The sequence below is a fragment of the Bos javanicus genome, chromosome 5 (genome assembly GCF_032452875.1).
Source record: "Bos javanicus breed banteng chromosome 5, ARS-OSU_banteng_1.0, whole genome shotgun sequence".
In the NCBI taxonomy this organism is placed as follows: domain Eukaryota; kingdom Metazoa; phylum Chordata; class Mammalia; order Artiodactyla; family Bovidae; genus Bos; species Bos javanicus.
Genome location: NC_083872.1, coordinates 81,944,439 through 81,963,489, shown reverse-complemented (window position 1 = coordinate 81,963,489; position 19,051 = coordinate 81,944,439). Strand labels below are relative to the sequence as shown.

Genomic DNA, 19,051 nt, shown 5'->3' with positions numbered 1-19,051 from the left:
TACTCCTTTTCCTATTTGGAACCAGTCCGCTGTTTCATGTCCAGTTCTTCCTGTTCCTTCCAGACCTTTCTCAAGATGCAGGTCAGGTGTTTTGGTATTCCTGTCTCTTTAAAGAATTTTTTAGAGTTTGTTGTGGTCCACACAGTCATAGCTTTGGCATAATCAAAAAAGCTGAAGTGCATGTTTTTCTGGAACTCTCTTGCTCTTTCTATGATGATCTCTTGTTCCTCTGTCTTTTCTAAATCCAGCTTGAACATCTAGAAGTTCATGGTTCATGTACTATTGAAGCCTGGCTTGGAGAATTTTGATCATTACTTTACTAGTGTGTGAGATGAGTGCAATTGTGATTGTTTGAGCATTTGGCATTGCTTTTCTTTGGGATTGGAATGAATACTGACTTTTTCCAGTCCTGTGGCCACTGCTGAGTTTCCAAATTTGCTGGCATATTGTGTGCAGCACTTTCACGGCATCATCTTTTAGGATTTGAAATTGCTCAACTGGAATTCTGTCACCTCTACTAGCTTTGTCCCTAGTGATGCTTCCTAAGGCCCACTTCACTTCGCATTCCAGAATGTCTGGCTCTAGATGAGTAATCACACCATCATCATTATTTGGGTCGTGAAGATCTTTTTTGTATAGTTCTTCTGTGTATTCTTGCCACCTCTTCTTAATATCTTCTTCTGTTAGGTCCATATCATTTCTGTCCTTTATTGTACCCATCTTTGCATGAAATGTTCCTTTGGTATCTTTTATTTTCTTGAAGAGATTTCTAGTGGTTCCCATTCTATTGTTTTCCTCTATTTCTATGCATCAATTGCTGAGGAAGGCTTTCTTATCTCTCCTTGCTGTTCTTTGTAACTCTGCATTCAAATGGATAGATCTTTCCTTTTCGCCTTTGCCTTTAGCTTCTCTTCTTTTCACAGCTATTTGTAAGGCCTCCTCGACAACCATTTTGCCTTTTTGCTTTTCTTTTCCTTCGGGATGGTCTTGATTCCTGTCTTCTGTACAATATGTTGAAGTAGCATGTTGTTTATAGTTAGCTTAAATGCTTTTGTGTATTTATTTAGCATGAATGCTTTTAGTATTATATCAAGGTTAGTGTTAATGTTAGTGTTTGGTATTGGTCTGGAAATGGGAGTTAAGCGTACATTTTATATTGTTGAAATTTAAAGACCATACTTCCTGTGGGTTCTTTCCTTTCCAAATATTTTCTATTGTGTCATTGAAAAATCAGAGTCTATTTTTTGCCATAAATATTACACAATTTATGCTTGTTTTTTTCTTTTAGGATGTGGAATCATTGATGGAGAAACATAGTATCTTAGAAAAAGATTTCCTTAAAGAAAAAGAGCAAGAGGCCATTTCTTTTCAAGATAGATACAAAGAACTTCAGGTAAACAGTGAATTAAAAATTTAATATGTAGGCCTTTTGATGAAGCATGTCATATGTAATTTCAGAAAGTGCTCAATAAATGCTTTATGAGTGAGGGATCAGATAGTTGCTTAAATATGTAAAATACTGACTAATATTGATGAAATCAATGATAAATGCCATTTTGAAAAGTAGATGTCTCTGAGAAGCTGTGAAGGTTAGTTGCTTGAGTTTCAATCTGGCCTAAAATATTCTGTTTCTGATGATTTTCTCAATTTGGAAATTGCACATTGCAGTTTTTCATATTGTGATTACATTTGAAAATAACTGATATATTTAATCTTTTTCATAAATGTAATCAGTCTCCTCTTCTCACATTTCCTTAACAAATTTGTTTCTTCTGTAGTCTTACTCGTCTCAGTAAATAGCGATTCTGTCTTTCCAGTTGCTAAAGCTGAAACCCAGATTTACTCCTTTTGTACTTACTCCAAGTCTGTTCCTTTAGCTATTGGCTCTACCTTCACAATATCCAGGTTTCGACTGTTTATCATTATGGTCACTGCTGCCAACCTGTTCTAAGCCTCCCTTATTTCTTCCTTGGAATACTGAAGTATCTTCTGTTCTAACTTATCTTTCTGCTTCTGTCATTGCCCACTTACAGATCATTCTCTACATGGCAGCCACTGTGATCTGTTTAATAGTTAAAGCTGTTCATGTCATTTCTCTGCTTTGAAACCTTCGGTGGCTTCTCATCTCACCCAAACTAAAAGTCAAGTAAGTCCTTAAAACGGTTTGCAAGGCCCTTCATTTTCTTGCGTCCCTTCTCCCTTCTTTTCCCTGACTCTTTCTCCTCAATTGTTTTACTTTATCCCTATGTCTAGAATACATGGTTTACTTTTTGATATCTGCATGGTTTACTTTTTGATATCATCCTGGTCTCCATGCCAGTCTCACCTTATCAAGGGAAACCTTTTAGACAGTGCTGACATCCCCTACCAGCCTTCCCATATTCTCCTTTATTTTTCTCCACTGCACTTTTTACATCTGACAAACTGTGTATTTACTTGTTTATTTGCATAGATCATTTTAATAGTCTTCTAAGTGGTCTTCTAGCTTCTACCCTTGCTCTTCACTCCTAATGAGTCTTTGTTTCAGCAGGTGAAATAATGTTTTTAAAAATGTGAATCACTTCATAACCCAACGTCAATTATCATTCTCCTCCTTTCAGTGTAAATCTTCTGACTTCTCTCCAACTCACTGCCAACAACCGCGCCCCCCCACACATACACGGCCCCAGCTGACCCTTGCTGGCCTCACCTCAAGCTGCTAACTTACACTGGGTTCCTAATGAGGTCCAGGTGAAAGTGTGAGTCTGTGTTACTGAGAGCATTCCCTGCCTGTTGGGGTGGTGAATGGAGGGAAACAATTTGTGATTTTTCACATTGTCTCTGACTGGAATGCTCTTCCTTTCAGATATCTGCATGGTTTTGTTTTAAAAAGGGCAAAACTTGAAAATAAGGAAAAGCATTAGCAGTGTGTTCTTTCAGTGCCCTAGGAGGACATTACTTACTCGACCTACTCACAGATTATTTAGGAGAGATGTAGCAGTGCTATTAAACAGTGCTCACTGTTTACTGTTGATTAAAAGTCTCAGTTGTATTGACATTACATGTCAATTTGTTTTTGACAGAAAAGATACAAACAATCCTGGTCTGTTAGAATTTCAAAAAATACTGTTGATATTACCTTATAGGATATTCATCATTTTTGTTGCTAACTAGCACTCTTGCTTAGTCTAATACTCTGTTATTTAAATTTTCTATCCATGTGTGCTAAGTTGCTTCAGTTGTCTGACTCTTTTTGACACGATGGACTGTAGCCTGCTAGGCTCCCCTATCCATGGGATTCTCCAGGTAAGAATATTGGAGTGGGTTGCCATCCCCTCCTCCAGGGGATCTTCCCACCCAGGCATCGAACCTGTGTCTCGTACGTCTCCTGTGTTGACAGGCAGGTTCTTTACCACTAGCACTGCCTGGGATGCCCTTTTTATAGGTGTGCCAATTGAAATGCTCTTTGCAATGGTCTTAACATCTGATTCATTCTGTTAACATAAATGATCATTAATAAAGAGTAGATTAAGTCTGTGATGTATTTCCTTTATATTTATGTGAATCACATTTCAACTGTTTGAAAATTGTACTCTTTAACAACTCTCATGAACCCTTGCTGCCTTTAGAAACTTGCTCAAATGCTACCTTCTTCTGGTAGCTTTCTTTGACTATTCTGTAGAAAATAAGAACCTGTGTACATGGTCAGCGTTTCCTATCCCCATTTCTTTGCTTTTTTTTCCCCCTCTTGTCATAAAACCTGTTATTTCATTTTGATTTGTTTATTTTTTGTTTTCCCCCACCAGAGTGTAAGCTCCATGAGATTAGGAACTTTCCTTTCCAATGCCTGGAGCAATACTGGCTTATAATATGGCTCAGTCAATACTCTTGAATGCAAGAATTCATTAATATAATGCACCCTGCTCCCCAAGGGCTAATTTCAGTGTGTATGTCCACATTTATAGTCACATACTTAGAATTATAGTGCTTATAAGTAGGTTCAGTACTGAATACTGAATACTTTGTGTTTTCTTTTCTCTACATTGAGTGACTTATTCTGGGCCTGCTAGTGGGGCAGATACCTTTGAAATTCAGTTTCTCAGTCTGTTAATGGGAACAATAACGTACCTGAGAGACCAACACCTGACATCATAACGCTTTGAGCTTTCCATAGTGAAGGCCAATAGTGACAACATAATTGCTGAAGTACTGCTTTTACTGTCAGTAGTGACAGTCTAAGAGTAACAACTTCAGTTTTCAAAATGGATATTCAGTATTAAAAGTTTTCAAAACTAATATTCAATATTAAAACTAATATTCAATATTAAAAATACTTTCCTTTTACTAGAAACAATACTTCCCAAGAAAACATTTTTTAGGTGATTTTCATTCAGTACCAAAAAGGACCTCTCTCCTTTTCTCACTATGTGTAAAAAAGAGTAAACTAACTTAGGGAGTATTTTATCACCTTGGCTAAATAAGTGATAGAAAAGTGTACTAGGAAGTCTAATAGTCAAATTGAACTCAAAGACAGGTATTCTGTTTAGTTTCTGTATCACTACTGGGCTTATCATTTTGGTCTTTGCTCATAGAGCTGGAGAAGGGATCATGTTTTTTTCCAAGAGGTTTGACTCTCATAGGGTGTTTACTTACCCACTCCAGTGTTCTTGCCTGGAGAATCCCAGGGACGGGGGAGCCTGGTGGGCTGCTGTCTATGGGGTCACACAGAGTTGGACACGACTGAAGTGACTTAGCGGCAGTAGCAGCAGCAGGGCGTTTACTATCTAGAAGTTACCTGTTCTGCTAGGTTGCCCCTTTCGTGAACCTTTGGGTAGAGAAGGAGAGCTTTTCTTTGGGCTTGTTTAGTTTGTGCTCATTGGCACGTCCTCATTGCTGGTCATTCCATTATCCAGTTTGGAATTTATGAGGGAGACTAAAAGCAAACTTAAAAAATTTGATACTGTGTCATTCCTGAGTCCTCAGATTCCCAGGTGGTCTGTTTTCTTGTCTCCCTCTGTAGTCTTCTTAGAGTTGTTTTAAAGATAATGTCCCAGCCTTTCAGCTGTACTTACTGAGAAATCTAGGGAGAGGTGCATCTACCTCATCTTAGTCTAGAAGTGAAATAAGAAGGAATGTTTTAAAGTTTAAATATTATGTGTTGTAGCTACTACAGGAAATCAATTCCACCTTAAAATACATTAATTTAAAGTAAGTATTTTGAGTAAATTTTTTTTAACGAAATTAGTGTTAAGTAATCAACTCATAGAGTCATTGTAGATAGAGGAGGGGCAAATAAAAATATGTGTAGCTCAATTTGTGAGATAATTCATAAATCTCTATATCTGTATTATACTTATAAGTTTATGCATAAATAGGTTATGTGTTAGACTTTTTGGAAGTATATTTTTAATAAATATTTTTAAATTAATTGTACCTGATTATTAAGAATTGAGAAAATCTTGGGCTTTACTCTTTAACCTACTTTGTGTAATTCATTTTTTTCTGGGAATATAGCCCTTTTAAAAAACTGGTACAAAGTTTGTTCTATCTAGTACTTTTTAAGAAATAGAAGATGTGATTAAATTTGTGAATATCAAAGGAGAATACTGTATGCTAAATATAAGTAAGATGAAATTTTAGCAAAAGTGAGTTTTGGAATCATGAATATAAAGTTTTTTGCTTGAATTTTTGGCCTGTCAGTCATCTCTCAGATATTTGAAAGTTAATGTATTTATTGTGTATTTTCTTCGGACTATGGTAATCCATATAATTTTTATATTAAGCCATATATTACATACAAGTTTTCTAAATGTGTGTGGAGCTCAATGAAATAGAAAACATTTTCTTTTCTGCTATTTTTGATGATAGGGATAATATATTGGTGCTTGCTTCTCTGGACATCCTAAATGAAGCAAAATATCCAGGAGTACACAAAGATAACCTGGCAAGAGTGGATTAAATTGACTGAAAAGTTTATGTGTGGAGGTGTACAATACAGAAAAAGAAAAAAAAAAATTCACACCTTCTCATCACCATGAAAAATCTAGGTATTTTCAAGTGATCTGAAAATGTAGTACTTCAATTTTCAATCTTGTAAAGAAATCTGCCTCCACTTAGACTAGTGTTGGGTGAGCCTTTGTCATGATTTTAATCTAACCAGAGATGGAATAATTAATAAGTGGAATGTTTGTAAGACCCTTAAACTTTGGGGGAAAAAAAAAGAAACCCAAAACAAAAACATTAACTGTTACAGAGAATTCTGCCAGTGTTGATTTTTGTGACATGATCTAATTGCTAGGCTAGCTGGAGGGGTGTGAATGTGCCGATAACAGAAGGAAATAATAAAGAACATGAAGCCTGCAGTACAATGGGGGTGTGCACTACCTCTCCTTTCCTGTTCTGTCCAGGGTGTGTAGCCCAAGCAGAGGAAGAAAAGTGAGTCATGCTGCGTTTGAGGTAGCTATTTAAAGGACTTCTCATGAAACATGAATAGAGAACTTATCTTAGTATAATTTGGATTCCAGTGTCTTCTGTTTTCTTTCTTTGACTCTCATAGCAAGTACATCACACCTGTGACAGGCAGTGAGGAAATTTAGAAGTTTATCAAACTGTGTGTCTCATAGTGTGACCACATTTTAACAGGTTTAACTAATAGATCTTAGCTGATTGTTAAATTATCTCTGATAGTTGTCAGTATTGGTACCTATGGCTAGATTTGGGAATTTTCTATACAAACTCTTTAAAGATTGAGTCTGTTCCTCCAAATGCTATTCCCCATTGATGTTGCTTAGTCATATAGTATGTTGAGTATTCTGTTTGAGAATTTAATTTAAAAAAATATTGTGAAAATCCAGTGTTTCAGAGGACTTTCAGTTGATCTCATAAATGGGTTTTTACCTGTGTTCTGTTGCTGATTTCAAAGGTTACATTACTTCAATAAGAATAGATATTATTCTTAGTATTTTTGTATAGTTTTAAACTGAATACTAGTCAGCTGTTGGGAAGTTGGGTGCTTAGCCAGAGACCACTGTAATATTATTAGTTATGCTTTATGGCATTAAAGCAATGGCTTTGATATCCTTGAGCATTTAACTTGATAACTTGTGAGGAATTAATCAGTTCTGCATAAGTAAACCAAAATGTAGTTGATGGTAGAAATAGCAAGAGAAGTAGAATTGAAAATAGAGCCTAGAGACGTCACTGAAATTTATGAGTTGCTTCTTTTGGTTTAGCAGGGAGAGTGGTTTCTTGAGATGAAATCTGCTTTAGGTGAAAATGCTGTGAAAGTGGTCAAATGACAACCAGGGTTTAGAATATTATGTAAGTTTAGGTGGTAAACGGCAGGGTTTGGAAGGATTGACTCTAGTTTTGGAAAAGTTCTACTGTGGGTCCAATATATCAAGCAGCACTGCATGCTACCGAGAGTGTTTGTGAAAGGAAGAGTCAGTCGTTGTGGCCAACTTCATTGCTAGCCTTATTTCAAGAAATTGCCATACTACCACAGCCATCAGCAACCACCATCTTGATCAGTCAGAAGCCATCAACACTGAGGCAAAACCCTCCACCAGCAAAATGAGTAGAATTCACTGAAGACTCAAATGATGACTGGTATTTTTTAGCAGTAAAGTATTTTTTGACTAAGGTCACTACATTTTTTTTTACACATAATGCTATTTGCACACTTAATAGATGAAAGCATGCTGTAAACATAACTTTTATGTCACACTTGCCAAAATATTTGTGTGACTTGCTTTATTTCAGTATCACTTATTGTGGTGGTTTGGAATCAAACCCACAATATCTGTGAGGCATGTCTATATACAGATGGTAGTGTACTAAATAAATACACTTTTATTTGAGGAAATATTCTCCTTTTCCTTTTTTAAGGATATTTCTTGGATGCCCGTGCATAGTGGCTCATTAAGAGATTCCTTATTATTTTCATTTCATGGGTATCTGAATATATTATTCTGTTTCCTTTTATTATAAAGTATTGCTTCTTTTCAGTCTATTCTTTCAATTTCTTACTTTTTAAAGTCAAATAATTTTACTATAATATGTCTTGGTATTGGTCATTTTGGGTTGATTTTCGTAGATTTCCAGTGTGTCCTTTAATATACATATATAGTTTCAATTCCTCTTTCTAAATGTCAAGTAGTTTTTATTAATTATAAACTTAATACCTGTATTATTTTCTGTGTGTTTTATTCATTCTGGTGACTAATTGTGTGTGTATTGGTTACTCTTTGTCTTCCTTATTGCCCTTTATTCTTGAATGCTTTTCATCTCTTTTTTCATTTACTTTTGACGTAAAATGTGTTTCCTCTTATTCTCTTAAGGTGTTAAGAAAATAAATGTTCTTAAATGTGTTCTTAAATGTGTTCTCTTAAGGTATTATCCATTCATCTCATTTCAGATTATGTTCTTTTTAATTTAGTCATCATTTCTGAATTAATTTATTCTGTTACAATTTTTAAAAATTTCTTACATCATTCCTGAATTTTTCTAATAATAATTCATATTATTCTATAATCTACTTTATTACTTTCATAATATCTTTTAACTTACCTTGATGTACAAGGATAGAATTTAAAATTTCTTTTTGAAATATATATTTCTGCTGTGCCTTTATATTCTGTAGGGCTGTCATGCTGTTCCATAAATATATAAATAAAACATTGTCTAGCATTTGACTTAATAATTTTGTTATTTTGTTTTTATGCAAAATTAGTTTTCTTGATCTTTTTAACTGGAGGAGTGATTTAAGGCTTTTTTTACCCTCGTGATTGTATAGTGCTCTTGTATTTTTGTCAGATTAAAAGGATGTGGCAAAATTTGTAGATTTTTCTGATGCTGTTCCTTTCTTTCACTTTGACTTGATATTCTTTTCCTTCCTTTTTCTTTTTGTTGTTGTTGTCTCTGACTTGGTCTGTGTGGATTCCGTTCTTAGCTCTTTCTGCTGAATATGGGGCTGGCTTTCTCTTGACGTAGAGTTTACTGGATCTGGTTTATCCAGACCATTAACACTAGGGACACTCATACTTACGGGAATGGTAGGCCCCTCCGTCTTACCTGCTATCCTCACACTGGCCTGCTGACCTCTCTGGTGAGTTGTTGTTGTTGTTCACTCCCTCAGTTGTGTCCAACTCTTTGCAACCCGTGGACTGTAGCATGCCAGGCTTCCCTGTCCTTCACCATCACCCAGAGCTTGCTGAGAGTCATGTCCATCTAGTCGGTCATGCCATCCAACCATCTCATCCTCTGTCATCCCCTTCTCCTCCCGCTTTCAATCTTTTCCAGCATCAGGGTTTTTTCTAAGGAATCAGTTCTTTGCATCACGTGGCCGAAGTATTGCAGTTTCAGCTTCAGCATCAGTCCTTCCAATGCATATTTGGGATTGATGTCCTTTGGGATTCACTGATTTGATGTTGCAGTCCAATGAACTCTCAAGAGTCTTCTCCAACACCGTAGTTCAAAAGCATCAATCCTTTGGTGCTCAGCCTTCTTTATGATCCAGATTCCATATATTAGCTATTTTGGAGTTCTCATGTTTCATGTGGCTAAAAAACATCTTTTGTTTATTTTTATATACTATTGCTTGGTCCTTGTAGGTGTCTGTGAGAATTATTGAAATAAAAAAGAAATGTCAAGAGAATAAAGAAAAACTACTTGGGAAGACTACTACTTTATACGTTGTTTCATCTTCAGTTTTATAGAAAGTCAATTATATTACATTTTCCTGATAGTTACTGAATTTCATGTGCTTCATTCCATTTTTTAAAAAATTTTTTTAATTAAAAAAATTTTTTTTAATTTTATTTTTTAACTTTACAATATTGTATTGGTTTTGCCATATATCAAAATGAATCCGCCACAGGTATACATGTGTTCCCCATCCTGAACCCTCCTCCTTCTTCCCTCCCCATACCATCCCTCTGGGTCGTCCCAGTGCACCAGCCCCAAGCATCCAATATCGTGCATCGAACCTGGACTGGCAACTCATTTCATATATGATATTATACATGTTTCAGTGCCATTCTCCCAAATCATCCCACCCTCTCGCTCTCCCACAGAGTCCAAAAGACTGTTCTATATATACATCAGTGTCTCTTTTGCTGTCTCGTATACAGGGTTATTGTTACCATCTTTCTACAAGTATATCTAAATGGCTACTACTCATTTGATTTTTTGTCCTGTAAATTATAACTTGTGTTTCTACCTTTTTACCTGTATCTTTAGAATCCAGATCACTAAGATCATGATTGGTGTTCCTAATAAGGATGTTGTTAAGTCACCTCCCACTCCTGCAAAGTGTTAAGTATCTTGAGAATAAACACAGATCAGATCAGATCAGATCAGTCGCTCAGTCGTGTCCGACTCTTTGCGACCCCATGAATCGCAGCACGCCAGGCCTCCCTGTCCATCACCAACTCCCGGAGTTCACTCAGACTCACGTCCATCAAGTCAGTGATGCCATCCAGCCATCTCATCCTCTGTTGTCCCTTTCTCCTCTTGCCCCCAATCCCTCCCAGCATCAGAGTCTTTTCCAGTGAGTCAACTCTTCGCATGAGGTGGCCAAAGTACTGGAGTTTCAGCTTTAGCATCAGTCCTTCCAAAGAAATCCCAGGGCTAATCTTCAGAATGGACTGGTTGGATCTCCTTGCAGTCCAAGGGAGACTCTCAAGAGTCTTCTCCAACACCACAGTTCAAAAGCATCAATTCTTCAGCACTCAGCCTTCCTTACAGTCCAACTCTCACATCCATACATGACCACAGGAAAAACCATAGCCTTGACTAGACGAACCTTTGTTGGCAAAGTAATGTCTCTGCTTTTGAATATGCTGTCTAGGTTGGCCATAGCTTTCCTTCCAAGGAGTAAGCGTCTTTTAATTTCATGGCTGCAGTCACCATCTGTAGTGATTTTGGAGCCCAGAAAAATAAAGTCTGACACTGTTTCCACTGTTTCCCCATCTATTTGCCATGAAGTGGTGGGACCGGATGCCATGATCTTCGTTTTCTGAATGTTGAGCTTTAAGCCAACTTTTTCACTCTCCGCTTTCACTTTCATCAAGAGGCTTTTTAGTTCCTTTTCACTTTCTGCCATAAGGGTGGTGTCATCTGCATATCTGAGGTTATTGAGATTTCTCCTGGCAGTCTTGATTCCAGCTTGTGTTTCTTCCAGTCCAGCGTTTCTCCTGATGTTCTCTGCATATAAGTTAAATAAACAGGGTGACAATATACAGCCTTGACGTACTCCTTTTCCTATTTGGAACCAGTCTGTTGTTCCATGTCCAGTTCTAACTGTTGCTTCCTGACCTGCATCCAAATTTCTCAAGAGGCAGATCAGGTGGTCTGGTATTCCCATCTCTTTCAGAATTTTCCACAGTTTATTGTGATCCACACAGTCAAAGGCTTTGGCATAGTTAATAAAGCAGAAATAGATGTTTTTCTGAAACTCTCTTGCTTTTTCCATGATCCAGTGGATGTTGGCAATTTGATCTCTGGTTCCTCTGCCTTTTCTAAAACCAGCTTGAACATCTGAAAGTTCATGGTTCATGTATTGCTGAAGCCTTGCTTGGAGAATTTTGAGCATTACTTTACTAGTGTGTGAGATGAGTGCAATTGTGCGGTAGTTTGAGCATTCTTTGGCATTGCCTTTCTTTGGGATTGGAATGAAAACTGACCTTTTCCAGTCCTGTGGCCGCTGCTGAGTTTTCCAAATTTGCTGGCATATTGAGTGAAGCATCATCTTTCAGGATTTGGAATAATACTATTTCTTCTCATTCATTATTCCCTAACTTAGGTGTTAACCTTTCCCTAACTTAGGAGTTAGCAACTTTTTCTTTTAAATAAGGATCATTTTTTAGCACATACAAATGATATACTTTTTCAAAATGAAAACAATAAACTCTTAAAAAAAGACTAGATTTTTCAAAAGAGTTTAAACAATAACAAAATTATAAATACTTTAGGAAAGCACCCTTCCCCCTTTTATCATCCAAATATGCAGTTTTTAGAAAAGCAAAAATAATATTTTTAGTTCTGCTGCTGCTGTGTCTGACTCTGTGCCACCCCATAGACGGCAGCCCACCAGGCTCCCCCATCCCTGGGATTCTCCAGGCAAGAACACTGGAGTGGGTTGTCATTTTCTTCTCCAGTGCATGAAAGTGAAAAGTGAAAGTGAAGTCGCTCAGTCGTGTCCGACTCTTAGCGACCCCATGGACTGCAGCCTACCAGGCTCCTCTGTCCATAGGATTTTCCAGGCAAGAGTACTACCAATGGTAAAAATGTATAATTGACCAGATAGATTGTTAGTAAATAGCAGTAATGAGAGAATTGACCTTTTAATTTCATAGAGTTCCAAGATTGGAAACATTTTTGAGAACTGACATTATAGGTATACATTTTTGAAATTTTATACCGGTTAATATTTAAAGGTATCATGTGAATTTTCTCCTTCCTATTGTAATAATTTTGAAAATCAAGTTGTCCCTTTATCAAAACTTAATTGTGTAATTTTGAATTCATTAGAGGAATACCATCTTCAATTCTATAGACTAATTGACCATTGTGAAAATGTTTTTTCTCACTTACACAACAATAGAAATTTAAAATGTTTGCTACCACTTCACAAATCTGAGATAACATAGATTACATAGATTATTTAAGATAACATAGACAGAGCATGAATTTGATAATAGATTTTGAGGGGACAGAAAAAGTAACATTTCCTAACTTCAGAACTCAGAAAATAAAGATTTTTTAAACCATAATTCAAAAAGACATATGGACCCCAGTATTCATTACAGCAGTATTTACAGTAGCTATTTACAGGACATGGAAGCACTGTTTACAGGACATAAAGGCAACGTAGATGTCCATTAGTAGATGAATAGATAAAGAAGCTGTGGTGTATCTGTGCAATGGACTATTACTCAGCCATAATAAAGAATGAATTTGAGTCAGTTGTAGTGAAGTGGATGAACCTAGAGCCTATTAAAAAGAGTCAAGTAAGAAAGAAAAACGAATATTGTATATTACTGCATATATATGGAATCTAGAGAAATAGAACTAATGAACCTCCTTTCAGGGAAGGAATGGGGACACAGACGTAGAGAATGGACTTGTGAACAGAGTGGGGGAAGGAGAGGGTGTACAAATTAAGAAAGTAATATTGATGTATATACACTATCATGTGTGAAATAGATGGCTGGTGGGAGGTTGCTATATAGGCAAGGAGCCCAGCCTGGTGTTCTGTGACAACCTAGAAGGGAAGGATGATAGCAGGGAGGGAGGCTCCGGCAGGGAGGGCATATATGTGTAATTAAGGCTGATTCTTGCTATTGTAAGGTGGAGGTTGGTACAGCATTGTAAAGCAGTTATCCTTCAATTAAAAGGGAAATTAAAAACTAATTTTAAGACAAAGTTTTTTAACCTGCTTTTAATTTAAAACTAGTTATCTCAGTTTTAATGAATTGCCTTCATTAAAGAGAAGATTTTCTGCAAAAAGTTTTTAATACCAAAAACTGGATTAAGAATCTACCATAAATTTAATTACTTATATTCTCATAGTATGATTCTGTGTAAAATTTTAGCAGAAAGCGTATATTACTTTTATATGTTTATTTGGTCTTAGAAGTTTTGCTTATTTTTAATTGAGTGATTCAAGGCTGGATGCTAATTTCATAGTCATGATTTATTTTCAAGTTAGATAGTACATGACCCCTTGTGAGCTATACTAATGCCAGGGTTTATATTAACACATGTCAGAGATGGTATAGAATCATCATTATCATTCTTATTCTGTGACACTGAATTTTTTTTTTTTTTTTGAGCAAGCAGTAGGAACTTTATTTGGAAAGTCAGCAAATGGAGAAGATGATTGGATAGTATCCCAAAAAATCATCTACCCTGAGTTAGGATTCAGGCTTTTTTAATACTGAAAGGGGTGAGGTGTGGTTGATTGCTGCAGACTTCTTAGTGCCTGAATCTTTTGTTCTTGCAGCTGTCTACATAGGCAGGTCACCATATTCATGTAAACCTCCAACAGACAGGGACTTCCCAGCTGACAACAGTGTTAAAGCATCCATCTGCCAATGCAGAAGATGCAAGAGACTTGGGTTCAATCTGTGGGTTGGAATGATACCCTGAAGGAAACAGCAACCCACTCCAGTATTCTTGCCTAGAAAATTCCATGGACAGGGGAGCCTGGTGGGCTACAGCCCATGGGGTCACAAAGAGTCAGACACAACCCAGCATAGCACACAGCCTAACAGCCAGCAAGAGAAATGTTATTTTCTATTATGCAGCGTTTTATCTCTGTGAATGGAAAACTGTTATAACTCTAAAGGTTACAGCCTTCAGAAAGGGCTATCCAGTAACTTATCTCAGGCTATAGGCAGCATTCTTAACTTGTAGCAAAAGCAATAGAATACAAAGGTTAAAGTAAAAGATTCAATATGGAGTCACATTTGTTCTTCTCTTTTACAGAGTGTCCACAATTTCGTTTGTTCATTCATCACACCTAGAAATGTTTCCTGGAAACGACCTATCACCTTTCACATAAATACTTCAATATGTATCTCTAACACATAAACACTTCATAAAATGAGCACTAACTCTTTAAGATCCCCTACACTCAGCCCAGGTTTGATTGCTCCTTACTGTCTAAACAGTGTTACTTTCTCCAGTGAGATAAATCCTCCCATTTTGACTCTATCTTGGAAAAAACATGGGGCTCCTCTCTCCGCTAGATGCCAATTATAAGACTAACATTCTGCTCTCTCCCTTTTTTTATGATATTGAATTAGATCTTTAACTTGTCTTATAAATTTAAATAACTTAAAATTTTCATTTCAGGATCACATAAATTGGTAAAATATAATTTAAATGTTTATTTACAGTAATCCTATTTACAATTAGGATGTTTATAAGTACCTTTGTCACTTTAAGAGTTCATGGTTTACCTTCTTTATGAGATTGTTAATCACCCAAGGAAAATTCTTAGAGTGCAGGTGGATTTTTTTGTACCCAGTGTTTTTGAGCAGTGCTTAGTGATAGATTTCTGTGTGTATGTGTAATGGTATTGCCAAAAAGTAGGAAAACATGGACTTACAATGTGGCCAAGCCTTATTCTCATCCAGTGGTGAGGCAAACCTGTTATTTTTGAATACTCTAGTTTACAATCTCAAGGGATATATTTACTGTATTTTCCTACTTATCTGAGGTCACACTCTGACCTCAACCATTCTAGAACAAAGCCACAGACCTCACCAGTAAATGAAGAGAATGGTTTGAGCAAATTCTTTAAAAATCCATGTACTTTATTTGGTAGGTAAGTCATGGAGTCTTTTTCTGTCTCAACCAGATGGTGGACTACAAAGTAATGGAGAAAAGATGTTTATACTCACAGCAGCCAAAAATGAATGTTGAAGGAGAAAACACACCCAAAGCTTGAAAAATCTGAGAAATTTTGAGGCAGGGTGAGGTGGCTTCCAGGGTCTATATGTTTTCTCTATATTTTTTTGATGGACTTAAAATTTTAGACTTTACTCAGGTAAAAACATTTAGGAAAGTGGTATCGTAAGGCACATTTACTACATATCAATAGATTTGATTTCAAGTGTACTATATCCTTTTCTCTTTGAATGTTTACTTGCTTTACATATTGTTTCTGAATATTGTGATTCTGAAGGGAAGAGTCAGGAATTTACTATTTAAAACCTTTTCACAGTACAGAGAATCGTGGCCAAAATTTGTTAGCTTTGGAAGGATACTTATGTAGAATAAATGCTTTCTGAGAATTTTGTGATTGGCTTAACTAGGTCATTGTTACTTCATGATTTACCTCTTAACTAAAAGGCCATGTCTTGAAATAACCTTCTTCAGATACATCTGGCTAAAGTAGTTTCTGCTCCCTCTAACCTCACTCTTGCTGTGTTTTCCTCAGAGTACTTAGAAGAATGTTGCTTATGTATGTATTGTTTGACTGTTCCTCCCTTTTCTCAGAATATGAGTTCCAGGAAGGTGAGGCATTTTCTGTCCTTTTTAATCATTGTATTATCAACTCCCAAAATAGTGCTTGACACATAAAAAAATGTATGTTGGTTGGTTGGTTGATTGAAATTGTTAATAGCTTATGAAGTTCTCTGAATTTAGTGTCTCTCCCTACTTCCCCCTTGCTCAAATTCATATGCTGAAGCCCTAACCCCCATTGTGATCCTATCTAGAGATGGTGCCTTTGGGAGATCCTTACATTTCAGTAAGGTCAGAAGGAAAGGAAAGGATGAGTGCTCTTTTAAGAGAAACCAGAGATCTTGGTCACTCTCTCCCCCTAGGGATGTGAAGACACAGCTTGAAGGTAGCTTTCTCTAAGCTATAAGCTAGAAAGAAAGTCCTCTCTAGAAATCATTCATCCTAAGTTTCTTCAGTCATGTCTGACTTTTTGAGACCCATGGACTGTAGCCCTCCAGGCTCATGGGCCCATGGGATTCTTTAGGCAAAAATACTGAAGTGGGTTGCCATGCCTTCCATCAGGGGATCTTCCTAACCTAAGGATCGACCTTGCATCACTAAGATCTCCTGTACTGGCAGGCAGGTCCTTTATCACTAGCACCACTTGGAAAGCCCCAGAAATCATTCATCCTGGCACTTTGATCTTGGATTTCTAGCCTTCAGAGCTGTGGGAAAACAAATGTCTGTTGTTTATCACCTAATATATGATATTTTGTCAAAGTATCCTGAGTACACTAAGACACGGAGTATAAGTGTTTTTGATGCTTTTGAATTGAGTTGCTGGAGAAGACTCTTGAAAGTCCCTTGGACAGCAAGGAGATCAAACCAGTCAATCCTAAAAGAAATCAGTCCTGAATATTCATTGGAAGGACTGAGGTGGCAACTGAATCTCCAACACTTTGGCCACTTGATGTGAAGAGCCTTCTTGTTGGAAAGACCCTGATGTAGGGAAAGATTGAAGACAAAAAGAAAAGAGGGCCGCAAAGGATGAAATGATTAGATAATGTCACTGACTCACTGGAAATGAATTTGAGCAAACTCCAGGAGATAGTGAAGGACAGGGAAGCCTGGTGCACTGCAGTCCATGGGGTTGCAAAGAGTCAGACATGACTTAGAGACTGAACAACAACAACAAATAGGTGTTTTATATTTAAGGCTGTAGTGTACTTCATCATCCATTTAATGTTTCCTTTTGTGAGCCATCTCTATGCTAAAACGTAGTTGGATTCAATTATTTAAAAGATAAAAGTAAAATATTTTAATAATTTTAAAAAACTGCCTAAGGAATTTATGGTATTTAAAGAAAGATTTTTTGATAAAAATATTAGGAAATGTGTATTTTCTTTTGACCTAATACATATATTACCCTTGTATTTTGTTAAATAGCATCTTATAAGAAAATATTTGGTTTCAGCTGTAGATACAGAGTGGAGGGCATTTTAGTAATGAAAAATAGATATAAATATGCTACTTTCTCCTTCTGCTTCTGAAATTACAGACTAACAGCCAGGGAGTGTCACAAGTTACGACAGTGTCTGAAATCACAGAACAGCCCAAAACCTCTAGAATCTGAAAAAGGTAGCCTTCATAGCAAACACTTAACTTGCTCTTTTTGCTATTGCTATTGCTAAGTCACTTCAGTCGTGTCCGACTCTGTGCGACCCCATAGATGGCAGCCCACCAGGCTCCCCCGTCCCTGGGATTCTCCAGGCAAGAACACTGGAGTGGGTTGCCATTTCCTTCCCCAATGCATGAAAGTGAAAAGTGAAAGTGAAGTTGCTCAGTAGTGTCCAACCCTCAGCGACCCCATGGACCGCAGCCTTCCAGGCTCCTCCATCCATGGGATTTTCCAGGCAAGAGTACTGGAGTGGGGTGCCATTGCCGTCTCCGAACTTGCTCTTTACCGCATCAGATCAGATCAGATCAGTCGCTTAGTCATGTCCGACTCTTTGCAACCCCATGAATCGCAGCACGCCAGGCCTCCCTGTCCATCACCAACTCCTGGAGTTCACTGAGACTCACGTCCATCGAGTCAGTGATGCCATCCAGCCATCTCATCCTCTGTCGTCCCCTTCTCCTCCTGCCCCCAATCCCTCCCAGCATCAGAGTCTTTTCCAATGAGTCAACTCTTCGCATAAGGTGGCCAAAGTATTGGAGGTTCAGCTTTAGCATCATTCCTTCCAAAGAAATCCCAGGGCTGATCTCCTTCAGAATGGACTGGTTGGATCTCCTTGCAGTCCAAGGGAGACTCTCAAGAGTCTTCTCCAACACCACAGTTCAAAAGCATCAATTCTTCGGCGCTCAGCCTTCTTCACAGTCCAACTCTCACATCCATACATGACCACAGGAAAAACCATAGCCTTGACTAGACGAACCTTTGTTGGCAAAGTAATGTCTCTGCTTTTGAATATGCTGTCTAGGTTGGCCATAGCTTTCCTTCCAAGGAGTAAGCGTCTTTTAATTTCATGGCTGCAGTCACCATCTGCAATGATTTTGGAGCCCAGAAAAATAAAGTCTGACAGTGTTTCCACTGTTTCCTCATCTATTTCCCATGAAGTGATGGGACCGGATACCATGATCTTCGTTTTCTGAATGTTGAGCTTTAAGCCAACTTTTTCACTCTCCACTTTCACTTTCATCAAGAGGCTTTTGAGGTCCTCTTCACCTTCTGCCATAAGGGTGGTGTCATCTGCATATCTGAGGTTGTTGAGATTTCTCCTGGCAGTCTGATTCCAGCTTGTGTTTCTTCCAGTCCAGCGTTTCTCCTGATGTTCTCTGCATATAAGTTAAATAAACAGGGTGACAATATACAGCCTTGACGTACTCCTTTTCCTATTTGGAACCAGTCTGTTGTTCCATGTCCAGTTCTAACTGTTGCTTCCTGACCTGCATCCAAATTTCTTAAGAGGCAGATCAGGTGGTCTGGTATTCCCATCTCTTTCAGAATTTTCCACAGTTTATTGTGATCCACACAGTCAGAGGCTTTGGCATAGTCAATAAAGCAGAAATAGATGTTTTTCTGAAACTCTCTTGCTTTCTCCATGATCCAGTGGATGTT

The 19,051-nt window shown here is 37.4% G+C and overlaps 1 protein-coding gene across 16 annotated transcripts in view; it reads left to right on the top strand.

Moving 5' to 3' along the window:
- CCDC91 (coiled-coil domain containing 91) overlaps positions 1–19,051 on the top strand; it is a 395,073-nt gene that overhangs the window by 148,579 nt on the left and 227,443 nt on the right. For 15 of the 16 annotated variants that reach the window (XM_061417532.1, XM_061417523.1, XM_061417535.1 and 12 more), the window contains one exon: positions 1,289–1,393. The exons of the other annotated variant lie outside the window; for it this stretch is intronic. In XM_061417532.1, coding sequence (XP_061273516.1) covers positions 1,289–1,393 — 105 coding nt within the window. The remainder of the gene's footprint in view (positions 1–1,288; positions 1,394–19,051) is intronic. 16 annotated transcript variants of the gene reach the window in all.